The 16698-nt window shown below is 42.7% G+C and overlaps 1 protein-coding gene across 9 annotated transcripts in view; it reads right to left on the bottom strand.

Moving 5' to 3' along the window:
* Positions 1-16698, bottom strand: part of MAP2K5 (mitogen-activated protein kinase kinase 5) — a 128114-nt gene that overhangs the window by 105396 nt on the left and 6020 nt on the right. For all 9 annotated transcript variants that reach the window (XM_039369649.1, XM_039369651.1, XM_039369654.1 and 6 more), the window contains 4 exons: positions 14969-15036; positions 9015-9084; positions 5045-5085; positions 4144-4211 (listed from right to left, as the gene is read on the bottom strand). In XM_039369649.1, coding sequence (XP_039225583.1) covers positions 4144-4211; positions 5045-5085; positions 9015-9084; positions 14969-15036 — 247 coding nt within the window. The remainder of the gene's footprint in view (positions 1-4143; positions 4212-5044; positions 5086-9014; positions 9085-14968; positions 15037-16698) is intronic.

Raw genomic sequence — 16698 nt, 5'->3', positions numbered from 1 at the left:
TTCCTGGTAAAATACATGGGAAAATCCCATAGGAGGAAAATTCCACTTAGGGTTAGGGTTAGGTCAACATGAACTCATAGAGCAAAATGGACATCGCCAACAAATTCGGACACTTGGGTATGGTTAGGAGGGCACTGACTTTTCTAGCCTGCCCTATCTATGTTTCCTGGTAAAATACATGGGAAAATCCCATAGGAGGAAAATTCCACTTAGGGTTAGGGTTAGGTCAACATGAACTCATAGAGCAAAATGGACGTCGCCAACAAATTCGGAGTGCTTGCGTATGGTTAGGAGGGCACTGACTTTTCTAGCCTGCCCTATCTATGTTTCCTGGTAAAATACATGGGAAAATCCCATAGGAGCAAAATTCCACTTAGGGTTAGGGTTAGGTCAACATGAACTCATAGAGCAAAATGGACATCGCCAACAAATTTGGAGTGCTTGCGTATGGTTAGGAGGGCACTGACTTTTCTAGCCTGCCCTATCTGTGTTTCCTGGTAAAATACATAGGAAAATCCCATAGGAGGAAAATTCCACTTAGGGATTGGTTAGGTCATCATGAACTCATAGAGCAAAATGGACATCACCAACAAACTCAGTATGGTTAAGAGGGCACTGACTTTTCTAGCCTGCCCTATCTATGTTTCCTGGTAAAATACATAGGAAAATCCCATAGGAGGAAAATTCCACTTAGGGTTAGGGTTAGGTCAACATGAACTCATAGAGCAAAATGGACGTCGCCAACAAATTCGGAGTGTTTGGGTATGGTTAGGAGGGCACTGACTTTTCTAGCCTGCCCTATCTATGTTTCCTGGTAAAATACATGGGAAAATCCCATAGGAGGAAAATTCCACTTAGGGTTAGGGTTAGGTCAACATGAACTCATAGAGCAAAATGGACATTCCCAACAAATTCGGAGTACTTGCGTATGGTTAAGAGGGCACTGACTTTTCTAGCCTGCCCTATCTATGTTTCCTGGTAAAATACATAGGAAAATCCCATAGGAGGAAAATTCCACTTAGGGTTAGGGTTAGGTCAACATGAACTCATAGAGCAAAATGGACGTCGCCAACAAATTCGGAGTGTTTGGGTATGGTTAGGAGGGCACTGACTTTTCTAGCCTGCCCTATCTATGTTTCCTGGTAAAATACATGGGAAAATCCCATAGGAGGAAAATTCCACTTAGGGTTAGGGTTAGGTCAACATGAACTCATAGAGCAAAATGGACATTCCCAACAAATTCGGAGTGCTTGCGTATGGTTAGGAGGGCACTGACTTTTCTAGCCTGCCCTATCTATGTTTCCTGGTAAAATACATGGGAAAATCCCATAGAAGGAAAATTCCACTTAGGGTTAGGGTTAGGTCACCATGAACTCATAGAGAAAAATGGACATTGCCAACAAACCCAGAACACTTGGGTATGGTTAGGAGGGCACTGACTTTTCTAGCCAGCCGTATTTATATTTCCTGGTAAAATACATGGGAAAATCCCATAGGAGGAAAATTCCACTTAGGGTTAGGGTTAGGTCACCATGAACTCATAGAGCAAAATGGACATCGCCAGCAAACTTGGAATGCTTGGCTATGGTTAGGAGGGCACTTACTTTTCTAGGCTTCCCAATCTATATTTCCTGGTAAAATACATGGGAAAATCCCATAGGAGGAAAATTCCACTTAGGGCTAGGGCAGTGGTGGCGAACCTATGGCACGCATACCAGAGGCAGCATTCAGAACCCTCTCTATGGGCACGCGTGCCATTGACCCAGCAGAGTTCACCAGAGTAGCGGGCACATGGCGTTTAGAAACGACAGGGCAGGAAGTTAGCAAGCAAGCAGCGGTGGCCTCCCAGGAATTCCCTTGAGATGGCAAGGGACTGGCCCTGGCCATGCTCACCCAGTCTGCTGTGACCAGTGCCGCTATGCCCACCCAGTGGGCGATGCCCCCCACATCCCCCCTGAGGGCACCACAGTGCTGATGCAGCCCTGGCACTTTGAGATAAATAAGTGGGTTTGGGGTTGCAGTTTGGGCACTTGGTCTCTAAAAGGTTCACCATCACTGTTCTAGAGTCAACATCTTTTTTTATCTCATGACGACCAAAACTGGATGCAATATTACCAAGGCATTATAAAACAGTACTAAAACTCCACACGATCTTCATCCTTGCCTTTGTGGCCAAAACCTGTGAATAGCTGCAGTTTGCTATTTACTGAGAGGATGAGCCTGACCTCCTAGCTTAAGACCTTATGCTTCAGCCCAGTTTAGCTGAACTGGCTTCTCCGGGAGGATCTGGGAGAAAAGCTGTCCCACAGCACAATCCAGCAGGACCATATCTTAATCAAGCGTTGTTGTGCATAAACGCAAGGGGGTACTTTTGTGTACTCCCTACTCACTTTATCCAAATATATAAAAGGAAATTTTTTGCTGTCCCCATAAAAGTTAAATACTAACAAGCATTTCTTACTGCTGCCACCAAAAACTACATCTGAAAAAAGAGCCCTTAGAAAGAACGATTACGTTCTTGACAGGCCGAAGTGTCTTGATCATCGATCCTGAGTGAAATAAAAGAAATTTCTTTGTTCTTTAATAAGCCTCCTCTCTGCTAGAATACTTTAAAGAAAAAGTACTTTGCCAAATGAAATGTACGCTGATCTTGTCATCTCTTGCAACTAGCTGTTTTGTGAACATGAAACAGAGGCAGGCTGTCAATGACTTCAAAACAGTCATTCCTTATGCAGATGGCTTTTGGAAATGAAAGCCAATTAATTGCCCCATTAGATGACAGCATCAACTCAAGCCATTGTTGGAGGGCACTTGCAGAATCGGCTCCAAGTGAGAGTAGCTGAGGAAATAAATGACCATAAAGCAAGGACGGGAAATTTGCCCTACAAACTGAGTTTAGACATCAGACGTATAATAATGAGAGGGAATGCAATCTTGCACTGAAAGTAGAATGTGAAAATTATTCTGACTCTTCATGATAAACTGTAGAGGGTTTTTTTAAATACAGAACTCCACATTGGTACTTCACTGCTCAGCAACAACACAAGAGATCCTCCTAGGTAATAGAGAAGGGGACTGTGTGCAACTGTACGGAAGCCCTTCTTGATGCCAGAGACCATTGTGGCTCTGCTTAGGGGCAAAGGTTCTCTCCTTCTTGGCAAAATACACCAGAGAGCCCCTGCCCCTCTCATTTCCAGGGTTTCTGCTCCATTTGTTCCTTTCCTTTCCCTTGGCTAAAGGCCCCGCTTTTATCTTTGCCAGGCTCAGCCCACCTCTTGTCCTTCCCTTACATTATGAGAACCATCGTGCCTCATTTTCCAGCCAGGGACTGAGCACAAAAAACACGTAATTAGCTCAGATTATTTGCATTAACAAATAATATTGCAAGAAGGAACATTCTTACGATAATTTAGGAAAGTCTACACAGCACTTATAATTTTTATCCCGTGTTACTTGCAACTCCCTAGTGTTCCCATTTTACAGACCTTAAACTGAGACAGAAAGTCGGTGACTTATTTACAATAATATTTATATATCTCCTGCCTTTATTATTTATAGCAGCAGACATATCTCTATTCCTTTCTCCTCCTATTTTCTCCACAACAACAACCCTGTGAGATGGGTTGGGCTGAGAGAGAGGAGTCACTCAGCCAGCTTTCCTGCCTAAGGTGGGACTAGAACTCAAAGCCTCCTGGCTTCTAGCCTGGCACCTTCACCACCAGACCAAACCTGCTTAGATTTCCCTGCTGAATCTATAACTGGACCAACGTTTGAGAACCTTCCATGTTGCACCTGTCCACCTGGGTGCCTGATAACTCAGGCTGCGACCCAACACAAGCGGTTTGGCTCAATCACACTTGGAGAAATTCCCCTAAAACGCAACACCGTGCGCACAATGGGTGACAGATAGATGTACACTGCAGTGCATGCAAAATGTTCTTAGGGCACGTAAAGAAATCCATACCAAAGTAGGTTGACTAACAGGCAAAATTAGTGCTGGATTCACCGAAAACCTTGCTGAAAACTACTCAACTAAATCCCTCCCAAGTACGTATTCCCACCTCCCCCCCCGTTTGTTTCTATTAATTACTATGCAAAAATCACTTCTGGGGCTGTGCCTTAATCTCGCTCCCCCACTCTTACCTATGGCTTGGAAGGGAGTCTGTGATGGCCACACTGCTGTTGTTAGCAGACCCGGCTCGCGTATTTACCTGCGGGGGAGAAAAGAATCTTTATCCGTAGTTTTTATTCAGAGGACGTGGTTCTAATTAACCTGTAATTTGCCATGAATTTCCTATTTCACTAGGAAGGTTAATTAGCTAGTTGCCAATGGTAGAAATCCAGCCTGTATGTAGGTTACCACATTGTGCTATTGAGGAATCATGTTCTTTTATTCACTCTGCATTGAAATGCTTGGTTAGGTAATGCAATCAGGAGCTGGCACACAATACGGTTTTCATTCCGTCTCTATTAAATACATCTCTTCCTTCCCTCCCCAGCCCATCACCTTTTTGCACGAATATATCAATTACCTCTCTCTAATGTCACTGAAAAGATGGAGGCATATCCTGCATGCCGTATGGAATTCCTAATTCAACACATTAACGGCAATTACACTGGCCATATAAGGGTCGATCGAAGGAAAGGTAACCCCAATCTTAAAGCTGCTCTTACGCATGTAGACATCTCAATTCATGCCACCTTTTGTCTTTGTTTAGGGGTAGTTGGGATGGTCCAAGAGGACCATTCCTGCAGATCTTCTGCAAGAGGACAGCAGGACAAGCTATTGCCCCCACATCTTCAAGGCTGACCTAAGAAACGGATTCACAAAACCCAGGAAGGAAACAGTGCCTTTCAAGATGCAAGGTAAACCAGCTGAGCTCACACCCACGGAGGATCTGTCCTCTGCTGCAGTTTGCAAAAAAAAAAAAAAAAACCTGCTTGTCAAGGCTGAGAAAATACAGTTTTATCTGACATTTCAATAAGTGGAACACAGCATTGCAAATCTATCTACGTTTACGGAAACAATTATTGAAATTCCTACCTTCAGGCCATGTATGTTCCTTTTCCCAGGAGGCTTGCAAGCTGAAACAGTAATTGACTAAATTGTAGAATACATCAGCACCATTTACAAATTTGTTCAAAATGAAATATTTTCTTTTTGTAATGAGAGCGATACAAAAATTAGCGGAGAGAAATGATCAAAAGGCATCTCCCAGGACTCTAAGCAGAGATGATAAAATGGGATCTCTGGACCTGTAGGAGCACATTTTCTTAAACAAACAAATCAGAGCTTCAAGTGATTTATATCTTAAAATGAAAGCCATAAAGAGAATCTCCTGCTCTAACTTTCAGTAACTGCACTATGTATGCAGCGCGTACGTGTGTGTGTGTTTCTTTTGCCCCCTTCTTTTTACACCATTTCATCTTCACATGTTTTTTAGTGGCACTGTACAGGGGTGGGCAGGTTAACACATCAGCTGGAGGCTGGGTGTTTTAATATAGGATGGCCATGTGCTCAGCACCCGAAAGAACAATGGCCTGCATTCTGTGTTACCACACAGTCTTCTCTGCTTTTCATGTGGGAAAAGAGAAGCTGGACATTAAAAGCAGCACGGAGGACATCAGGATCAGATACGGTACAAATTAAGATGCTCTTCCTAGCTATGTGCACAGATCTATTGTCAGGCTGTCCTCACAGGCTTCACGATGAGCTGGAGCAAAAGGAAGAATTGCATTTCCTTAACGCCCCCGGAATTTCACTGCCCCTTTCCAACCCGAAGCAGTGCTCTGGCAAATGTTAAAGCCACAAAGGCTTGGAGCTGTGTTTTACGGACAGTTCCCATTTAAAACTACAGCGCCCTACAAATAGTATGTTAAAGGGCCTGTCAGTTTTGATTGATTGTCTGGGAAAGGATGGATTTGATTTCCCCTCTTTCTCTCCCCCTTCTTCTGAAATACATGCATTTCACTCATGGTTATGACAGTAGGAAACAGAGCTATTTATTAGTCAAGAGGACACAGATGATAGTTATTAAACACAGCAGTTAGGACAGGCCCTATGCAATTTAAACTACATTAAACGTTGCTAGCATATCCTTAAATAGGAGATGCTGGGTTGCTAATATGTGGACAGAAGGAATGAAATATAGAAATATCATCCAATGGAAAAAAAATAAAAACAAGATATCCCTAGGCAGTGCAATGGCTCAGGGGTTGAGATCTGGGCTTGTGAGGGGCTCCATGTGAGGGGGTGAGCTCCCGTCCTCATCCCAGCTCCTGCCAACCTAGCAGTTCAAAAGCATGCAAATGCAAATAGATAAATAGTTAACACTTCCGTGGGAAGGTAACTGCACTCTGTGACATCATGCTGGCCACGTGACTTTTAAATGTGCAGACTTCAACTCTCAGAATTTCCCAGCCAGCCTTGCCTGTTGGCATCCACACATCTTGAAGTGGCTGAGGAACATTGATCTGTGCAACTGCTCACATATATTTAGCTTTGCCTCAATAATCCCTGCAAATGTTTATATATTTACTTACTTATCTATAAAATTTATCAGCTGCCCACCTTGCCATAAGGTAATCCTGGATGGCTTACAGAAATAAAATTCTGTTGCTAAGACAGACAGTTGTTAAGTGAGTTTTGCCCCATTTTGCGAACTTTCTTGCCACAGTTGTTAAGTGAATCTCTGCAGTTAACCTAGTTCACGTGGTTGTTGAGTGAATCTGGCTTCCCCGTTGACTTTGCTTGTCAGAAGGTGGCAAAAGGTGAATCACAACTGCAATAAATACACGTCAGTTGCCAAGTGTCTGAATTTTGATCATGTGACCAAGAGGATGCTGCAATGGTCAAGTGATTAGGCCAAACTGGCAACTTTTTGAGCAGATTGTGGGAATGCAATGGAGATAAAGTATCTTGTCTTCAGCAAAGCATTTGACAAAGTATCCCATAGCATGCCGATTAGCAAACCGATTAAATATGGCAGGACAACTGGGTAGACACGTAGCTGGCTTGAAAACCATCCTTATCCACGGTTCCCCCTGCAACTGGAGTCGGCATTGAATAGAGAACTGCAACACCCTCTATTCTTCAACTACTTTATTAATAGTTTGGATGAAGAATGGGAAGGATGTTTCTCATCTGTTTATAGGTATCACAAAACTGGGTGGGATAGTCTTAGGTTTCTATTTTTTAATGTTTTATATTTCAGTTTTTATGATGTTGCAAGCCTCCCGGTCGCTTGACAGTGAGGTGGGCTGAATATAAAGTCAGCCAATCAATCAAACATTTCTACCCTAAAAGGCAGAAATAAAGATAAATGCAAACTTTGCTTAAGAAACATAAATTGAACATCAAGATGTAGGTTGGGAATATTTGGATTAACAATCGCAAAGGTGAAAAAGATCTTGAAGGTGCAGCTGGCTGCAAGGTGAGGCAGAGTCAGCAGAGGGATAAGGATGGCAGGAAGGGAAACTGTAATCTGAGGCTGCATCAGGAGAAGGAGAGTCCCAAGGCTTGGAAAGTAACATGTCCATGGAGATCCTCAGTCACCCCAAAGGTGCTTTTTCAAAAGGCCCCTGGACTTCCTTGGTTCTTCCCTGAAGACCTTCCACTTCTCGTCCAAGAGCACAGATAAACCTTCAAACGGCCTGAATGACTCTCACAAAGAGGGCCAACGACCAGATGACTGCAAGGAGTATAAAGCCTCCCAGTCTCCACCATTCAGTTACAACTGAAGAAGCTTCTTGGATGAGAAGCGAAATGTCTTCAAGGAAAAACAAAGACAGTCCAGTTGCCTCTTGAAAAAGCAGCTTTGGGGTGGAAAGTAATAGTGTCAGATTCCGTTCAGCGGAAAACTGGTCCAGTTCCCAGAAGGGCAAAGAGAATGACCAAGGGCCTGGAAGTTCAGGGACTAAGGGAAGTGTTCAGAGGAAGAGAAGTGGGGACATGGTACATCGGTCTATAATGGCTGAAACGTATTCTTTACAGTCCAGAGGGCAAGACATGAACTAGAAGGTTCATCTTATAGGAAGGCAGATCCTAACAGACTTTTCAGAAAACCTTCCTAACAGAGAGAGCAGTATGAAGGTGCCCTCCCCCCCCCAAAAAAAGGCAAAAGGTAACTGCACTTTACTGGGGATGTTCGGATGTCTAGAGGGTCCAGAGCGTTTGACTCGGCCGTCTCAGTAATCTGTCCAAATCTGTGCTTAAAAAAAAGATTGGGGCAGTCTGAGGAAACAGGGAAGTGGGGGGAATTGTCAGCAGATCTGATGTACAAAGGAATCAGCATTAGATATACATGTGAGCAAGAAATGTTTGTATGCAAGAGGGAAATTGACTTATTTCTGTTCTAAATGCATCCTTTTTCACAAAGGAGAATTCCATCTTCAAACTGCTGCCCTCTTTCTAACCCTGATCAGCTTTGCTAGGAAACCTGTCGGTTAATTGCCCAATTCAAAATGGAGAGTAATGAAAAGTCTATAATGTTTTAATTGGAAAGCTTGCAACATGATTATTTATGTAGGGGAATAGTTTAGTTTTGAGGTATTTCAATTGATTTATTGCATGGAAATCTACTTGCATTTAATTTCAATCATCAAAAATATGCTTCTGAAAAAAAATCTAAGTGCATGGAGAAAGTTACATAACATGCACACGTAAGTGTGGGAAAAATGATATTATCTCCAGGTTTTACAACATTCCCATTTTTGCAATAGTGGATTGCAAAAACACGCCCCCCTCCCCCCGACTACAGTTTGGAGACTATTTGTGGCTTGGAGGAGGCCTGTGCATGCAGCCACACTGAACTTTTAAACTTCCATATGTTGTGCCGTGCAAACTATAATTTGTTATCCTGGTTTGCTTTGGAAAAACAACTGCAGCTAAACTCAAAGAATAGATTTCTCAACCCGAACTTAAGACCAAACTGTAGAATTATCTGTCTTTGAACCTCTAGAAAACAGAAGACCTGAAGGAACATTGGTAGGTGTTAGAAGCCATGCAAAATTACCTCTTGGGTAGATCTGCAGGGGCACGATCAGTTGTCCATTTCCCTGCTGCTCCATTACAGTTGTGTAGTACTGAAAAAAATAGATAAGAATGGCAAGCAAGTTTGTGTATTTTGTTCAATTCACCCATTCCAGAATAGTTATATTAGAGGCAACCAATCATATGCTTGAAAAAGTGGCTGTTAAACATCTATCTGCTGTTGAACGTTCTCAGATCTCCCTCACACCATATATCACAACGTTCACTTCCCTTCCTCTGTATTTATTTGCCTTCAAAAGTTACCAGTATGGTGACTTGGCCCCAAAATAGCAAACTCTGGACTCCAGGTAGTTCTCTTCCGTGGTTGCTGCAGCTGTCAAATATCTCTGCTCAGCCAGGCATTAACAGCCTGCAGTTCCTCCAATCCAAACACTACTCAGGTATCTGGCTTCCCTCTGCCCAGTCCAAGGCAGGGAGATATTTGTTCTGAGTTACACTGATTGACTTTGGTTACAGAAACAAAAGCTTTCCACTCAATAAAGAGCACCGAAATTAGATTCAGACCGTCAGTCATAGGATGATGTGCCCTTTAGATGAATCCTTCCATATCCCAGCAGAAATTTAGGAGTACAGATCCTATAATCTTTGACCTTTGGCCATGCTTAAAAAATCAATAGCAGTTCCTTCTGAAAGTCTACCGTTAGTCAGGATTCCAGAAGGAGAAATAGACTGGATATTTCCAGAAGCTGCACATCATGCATGTTCCTTTCATGTTAGCATGGGTGAAGATGTGAATCTCAAATCACTATGATGAGATATTAATTTTATACCAATACAATTATACCACAAAATAGGCCATAGTTCTAGGTCACCCATGGAGAACCTCACTGATAGTTAGCGGTGAAAGACAGATTGGAACATCCTGCTAGAAAATATTGTGGACTTCTAGTAGTTTACTGGAAGACTGTACTGCAGACCTTTTGCACGGACCCTAGAGATGAAGCCAAGCTGATTGCAAAACTTCTCAATGGAATATCTGTCTAGCCAAAACATGTGACTGTCCTTATTGTTGTTAAAGTTTAACATGGCTGGCTGGGGAATTCTGGGAGTTGAAGTCCACAAATCTTAAAGTTGCCACAGTTGGACATCCCTGATCTAAAGACAACAGAATGCAGAACTAAATGAACTTTCAGCTTGATCTTGGAAGACAATCCTTCCTTCTAAATAAGGCGAGAAGCTGTGCTTTGACCCAGCTAGTCCTCTCTATCTATCTGCAGGGCTCTGCTTGTTCTCTTGTGCTCTAGCATCAGCCTGGAGGCACAACAGGAAACTACCAAGTGTTGAAAACATGACAGCAAAGCCGTGCTCCAAAGCAGAGTCTCAGCTGCAGAAGCAGATTCTTATACGACTCTGACTCATTTTCCTGGGATTGACTCCAGAGAGGCTCTGAGTAGATTTTGCTCTTTGTTTCTTTAAAAATAATAATAATAATAAAAAAAGAATGGCCTCTCCATTACTCAAACAGAGATGACAAGTAAATGAAATATCAATCATGTCAGCTGTCAACCTTTTGGGACAGCAATAACTGTTAACAAGTAGTCTGGAAAAATGGTCCAAAAATGATTTGTCCTCTACATCTCAGCACTTGGGGTTGCCATGGAAAGTTAAGATGCCAGGGGCTATTTGGAACACTCTTCAGGTATTCTTTTTAATGGAAAATTTGCCAGTTATTGATCCAAAACATGTCCCCTTTGCTTCCAGATGGCTGCAAGCAACTTTCCAATCAGTGGCTGTCAAAAAAATTACTGCCTTTCTTTACCTATAGAAGACAACAACTGTAGACTAGCTCTGGTGTCACTTAATGGCTCTTTTTTAATTAACAAAGAGAAAGCCAGGGAAGCCATTTGGATTATATTTCTATGAATAAAACGTGCAATTAATAAACCTCAGTGTCCATCTCACCCAGTTAAGTGTTTAGTCATGGTGCTGATGGGAAAGTTTAGAAGTAACTCAAGGGAGAGAAGGTTTCAGTGAAAATAATAATCTCTGATGACAGAGGGATTCGAGAATGACAACCTATCACTCATTTTTCAATTAAAAACTGACCTTCAATTTCATCTTTATAGCAATTTGCATCAATGATAACACAGCAACATTCTAGGAATTATTTCATTCAGGTCTGAAAACTCTTAAGAAAAGATGTATTTCTTTCTATTTCAGATTACAGCTTCTGAAAATGCGTTCTGGTTTCATGCCATCTGTAACTGGTCTTACAGGAGAACCAAGAGCCAGTCTGTGGTCTGGCGGTTGAGGCACCAGGCTAGGAAGCAGGAGATCATGAGTTACATCTTCCGAAGCAGTCACTAAGAGAAAGCAGTGGCTGTTAAACAAACCCTTTGACCGCAATGAGTGCTATGGCCAGAAATCAAAAGATTTCCAGCAAAAAAATATCGTTAAGTTGTGGTCATGTGACCTCAAGACACTGCAAATGGCTGTTAACGTGAGCCAGCAGCCAAGTGCCCAAACTGCAAGTCACGTGACAAATCCATGTTTCAAGTACCTTTTGGAGGGTCTGTCATAAGTTTGAACAGTCACTAAGCAGCTGATCGTAAGTCAAGGACAACCCATAGTTCCAAAGCAAAACTAAGAAAAAACCTGATACAAATTAAAACTGAATAAATTAAATATCCTCCTTCATTAAATATTTTTCCAACAATGGTCAGTTGGATGCTTTGAAGAGCTCCTAAAGAAAAACATGAAGACCTCAGAAATGTAGAGGCGGTGCAGAGACGCCAAACTGTAAAGTGTATCTCACAAATGAAAATATTCTCTTGTAGATCCTATCCATGCACCTCTCCACACACCCACACCGAGAAAGAAACGCCATCAACCTTATCTTGCTGTTGTGGGGCATCTAAACAATTATAAAGATACCGTTTGAAATACTTCTGACATTTCATCTCATGAAAAAGAGAAGATTTTATTTCTGAGTATGCATCATTCTGGATATGTTTCTTTTTTCTAAACATTTAAACATTTCCAAATACTATAAAATGGTTATAGTAAGTGTTATACAGTAAAACTACCACACTACTTCTTAATTAAAAGAGAATAACTGCGGCAAGAAAGACCCAGGTATCACTTGTCTGAAATCAGTCCCCAAAATACAGGCAGTCCTCGACTTACAACAATTCATTTAGTGACTGTTCAAAGTTACAATAGCACTAAAAAAAGTGACTTATGACCACTTTTCACACTTCCGACCATTGCAGCACCTCCGGGATCAGGTGGTCAAAATTTGGGCACCTGGCAACAGGCTCATATTCCTGACGGTTGTAGAGTCCCCGGGGTTGTGCGATCATCTTTTGAGACCTTCTGACAAGCAAGGTTAATGGGGAAGCCAGATTCACTTAACAACCATGTTACTAAGTTAACGACTGCAGTAATTCACTTAACAACTGAGGCAAGATAGGTTTTAAAATGGGGCAAAATTTACTTAACAAATATGTCACTTAGCAACAGAAATCTGGAGCTCCATTGTGATGGTAAGCCGAGACCGCCTGCACACGTGTTTAGACTGGAATAGGAAGGCAAGGGGTGGAGAAGATCAACAATAATCCTCGATCAAAAAGGAACAGGATTTGAAAGGGCTTCTTCTCTTTGGGCTGTGCAGCCCTTTGGGAAGCACCTGAGACAACATAAGCTGGCCCTGTTTCAGACGCTCTCTGGGGCCAGTTCTTGAGGCTTCTGAGCCCTCTCCAAGTCCATTAAAGCGAACGGAGCTTTGCACGCCAGCTAGGATTAACTGAAACATCGAAGTTACATTGGGTGGCATTCCAACACATTCCTTCCATTGGTAAAATGGGCTTGTTTAAATGGGGCTGCTCAAATGAAAAAAAGCATCCATCTGAAGGGCCAATTCCCACGCCACCTTCAAAATTACTCCCTTTGTCTCAATAGTAGCATTTCCCAACCTAAGGAACTTTAAGATTTGTAGACTTCAACTCCCAGGATTCTCCAATCAGCTATGTTGGCTGGGGACTCTTGGGAACTGAAGTCCACAAATCTTAAAGTTGCCCATGTTGGAAACTCTGCTCGATAGTATCTTGCCAAAAGAAGTATACAGTCCAGGGAGTGCACAGAAAGGAAAGATCTGGGTGGAGCTGGGGTTGAACCCAGGGAACTGAGAGTTTTAGTTTGCCAAGTTTTCCTACTGTATTTATATCTGTGGAAAGTTTCCTTAGGAGATGTCCTTTACTGCAGGGGTCTCCAATTCCCAGTACCGGTTTGTGGACTGTGAGGAGCCGAGCCACACAGCTGGAGGTGAGTGGCAGGCGAGCGAGTGAAACCGAAACCCCTCCCCCCAGGTCCGTGGAAAAATTGTCTTCCATGGAACTGGTCAAATGATGCCAAACAGATTGGGGGCCACCGCTCTACTGAAACAAGGAAGCGTTGTGGCACTTAAGCTGTGTGCAAGATGTTGGGCCACAAGGTAGAGTGAAATAGGTCTCCTTGAAGGATTCGGTCAATCCATACCTCAATTCAGAAGGACCAAAAGAGGAGACTCCTATCGCTGTGCTTTATAGGGAGTCCTCACTTAATGACCAGTGGCTTGGCAAATGTTCAGAGTTACAATGGACCCCTCCCCCAAAATGTACATATGACATGGATTTGAAGTTCTGGCATCCAGCCACATTGGTCACATGATTGCACTTTAGGAGCTCAGCAACCAGTCCACATTTAAAGCTGTTCAGTCTCCCAAGATCACACAACCACAATTTATGATGGGTTTTTGCCAGAAACTGGCATTTCTTTCCAGTTTCAGGCAAAAAAGTGCCCATTGCAAACAACAGCTTTGCTTAACAACTGTGTTGATCGTTTAATGACTGCCACAAAAATGTCATAAAATCCGGTCAGTCATATGGTGACCCGCTTTATGACTGACTTGACCTGTAATTCCGGGCCCAATTAGGTTGTAAGTCAAGTCTACCTATAATTGAAAAGAAACGAGAATATCTAAATATCCTACCTATTTATAAAGCATAAAGGGCAGGCCGTTTATAAAGATATACATAAGCACTGGAGCCTTCCTATTTTTACTGTCATTATTAAAAGACAACGCACTTTAAAATCTTCTCAGCATGCCTGGCCTGCAGCAAAAAATATAACTCTTCTGAGAGAAGGGGTGAACGGGATCCAGATGAAAGCAGATTTTGTTTTTAATTTTTTTTAAAGAGCTGAAGGGTTCATTTTTAATGAGCCGTTACTTTAAGTAATGCATAAAAAAATAGAAGAAATTGATAGTCCATTTAGCCTGCACTATATCTAATGCAAAAATCTTTGGGATATGTTATTCTTAATGTTCACTACAAGATCTGTAAGTATATTATTCGCTGGTTTTCCAACAAAAAGAATACTTCCAACATTTCGTACAAAATCCCAGCCCCAACCTGTTCAAGCAAGATGATAAAAATATCAAAACAAAAATACACAACAACAACAAAAAAAACAAATTCTAATGTTTGTGTCTTAATCTGCTGCTATCACTAAGCATAAGTTCTATGGGAGGGTGTGAAGTGGGGAAGCAACAGCAAACTAGGACACTCCAGGATTCTGCCTAGTTGCCCTGGCTGCACGCTCCTGCGGCTGTCTCAGTCTGCCATGGCCAACTCACTGTGGGAAATTCAACAATTCTATTTAATTATTTTAAAAATATTTAAAACATTATTTAAATTTTTGTCATTCCTATTTCATTCTGTCCCTCCTTCAGCACCCTTTCTTCAATGATCCTACTCCACCATTTCTTGACATTAGTGTAAGCCTTGTCCCGCGGGAGGCTGTCCCGGGGTCAGACATGCTGGGGTGAGCTGGCTCTGGTGAGCTGTCCTAGACTCTCCTCACTCAACTCCGCATTTTGAGTGATGCTGGCTAGCAGTCAGTAACTTAGTTAATCCACTTTATTGAATATATACCTACATAGGACAACATAGCTTTCATTTCTTCATCGCTGCGAACAGTAATCCGATCGCCATCCTCATCTTCATCTGTATAAAATAAAAGTCTGCATATTAAAATTTACCGGGTTTAAAAGATGATCACATATTCGATAGACGTGGAGGAACTTTTAAAACGTGAACCAAAGAACAGGAACACACACTGGTTTTGTCTTAATTTCAAGTCAGGGCGACTAGTTGGGCCGATGTGAAAGAGAGAGAACAAAGCATGCAAATGGGTCTAGCGTGGCTTCAGATCCTCTCCATGGACTCAACTCTGGGGCCAGGTCACGCTACAGAAATCATCTGATGATATAATGGGAAGGGGCTTCACAACTGCTGCACAAGCTGCACTGGGTGCCAGGTTGCTTCTGGATCCAATTCAAAGCATTGGTTATCACCTTTAAAGCCCTACATGGCCTGGGGCCGGTTACCTGTGGAACTGTGTCCTGTCCCAGTGGGTCATGCAGGGAAGGTATGTTGCAGACCCCATCAATTTTGACTGGCAGGTCCAAGAAGAGAACCTCCTCTGCCACTGCCCCCCTGCCCCCGGGGAACACTGTCCTCCCGGGGCGAGGTGGGCCCCTAATCTCCTGGTCCAGTTTCCTAGCCTGAAGATCTGGCTCTGCCATCTCACTTGGGGCCCACAGAGGAGCAGGCAACCATGGGCACTCTGAAGCCCTTCCTTTGCTTAAAATAATTTTTAATTATTTTATTCTTTTTAACTGCCTGTTATAATATTTATATATAGCTCTTATATTTTTACTTGTACACTGCCCAGAATCACCCTATGAGAGAGATGGGCAGTTTCTAAATGTGATAAACAAACAAACAAAGTAAGTTCAGGCTATAGCTCCCTCTTTCCCTGGTGCAGGCCTCTTGCTGATCTCCTTAGAGTTTATGTTACTCTCTAACGTCCACCCACGCAGAGGGTGGCACAGGGACACCAGCACCAGCACCAGCATGGCAGGTAGAAGATCTCCTGGGGCAGACTAAGTGAATTACTGAGTCTCAGTCCCATCACCATCTTCATCTCCCCAGGAGGAGCACTAGGCTTCTCACTTCATAAACAAATATAATTCTTGTTATCTCCAGTAGAAGTCATTAGAATAGTAACTGCTAAGAAAATTCTAAACACAATCTGACTCTAAATGAAAAAAAGCTAATAAAAAAACAGAATAATCAAGAGAATAGGAGGAATTTAAAACAGATACCTGGAAGGAGTATTTTGTAGTAAAAGGCCACAATTTGCAAAGCTCACAAATAAATGCCATTGAGAATGCACCTCATTACAGAAGATTAGCTCTAAAAGCTACACAACTTTGGAAATTCTCAGGTGAACTGAAGTGTCTTCTCTGTTCTTACACTGCGCACATTTGGGGACAAAGCGGAAAAGACACTGCAGCTCCCTAAAAGAGAGGAGCATCATCGGTTGTCTGGTGGGAGGGAAACAGGCTCTTTCAGGCACTGTATTTCTCTGACTAAGGAGAGAGGCTGCTCACCCGACCCACCGGGAGGAACACACGGAGCCCCGTTCAAGCGATTCTGCAGAACACAAAGGTTCAAAGGGGGCTTGGCGAGCCCCTCTCCTCACCTGGAGCACAAACAACACGATCTTCCAGTCCATTAAGGAAGCAAAAGTAGAACTAAACAAAGCCTAGATTTTGCTAGTGTCACCTCCTCCTCGCAAGGCACCAAATAGAAGGCAACAGA

This window comes from Crotalus tigris, unplaced genomic scaffold, assembly GCF_016545835.1.
Source record: "Crotalus tigris isolate CLP2741 ecotype Arizona unplaced genomic scaffold, ASM1654583v1 scf7180000021179.819088, whole genome shotgun sequence".
NCBI classification, from domain to species: domain Eukaryota; kingdom Metazoa; phylum Chordata; class Lepidosauria; order Squamata; family Viperidae; genus Crotalus; species Crotalus tigris.
This window is presented reverse-complemented; position numbering and strand designations above follow the sequence as displayed.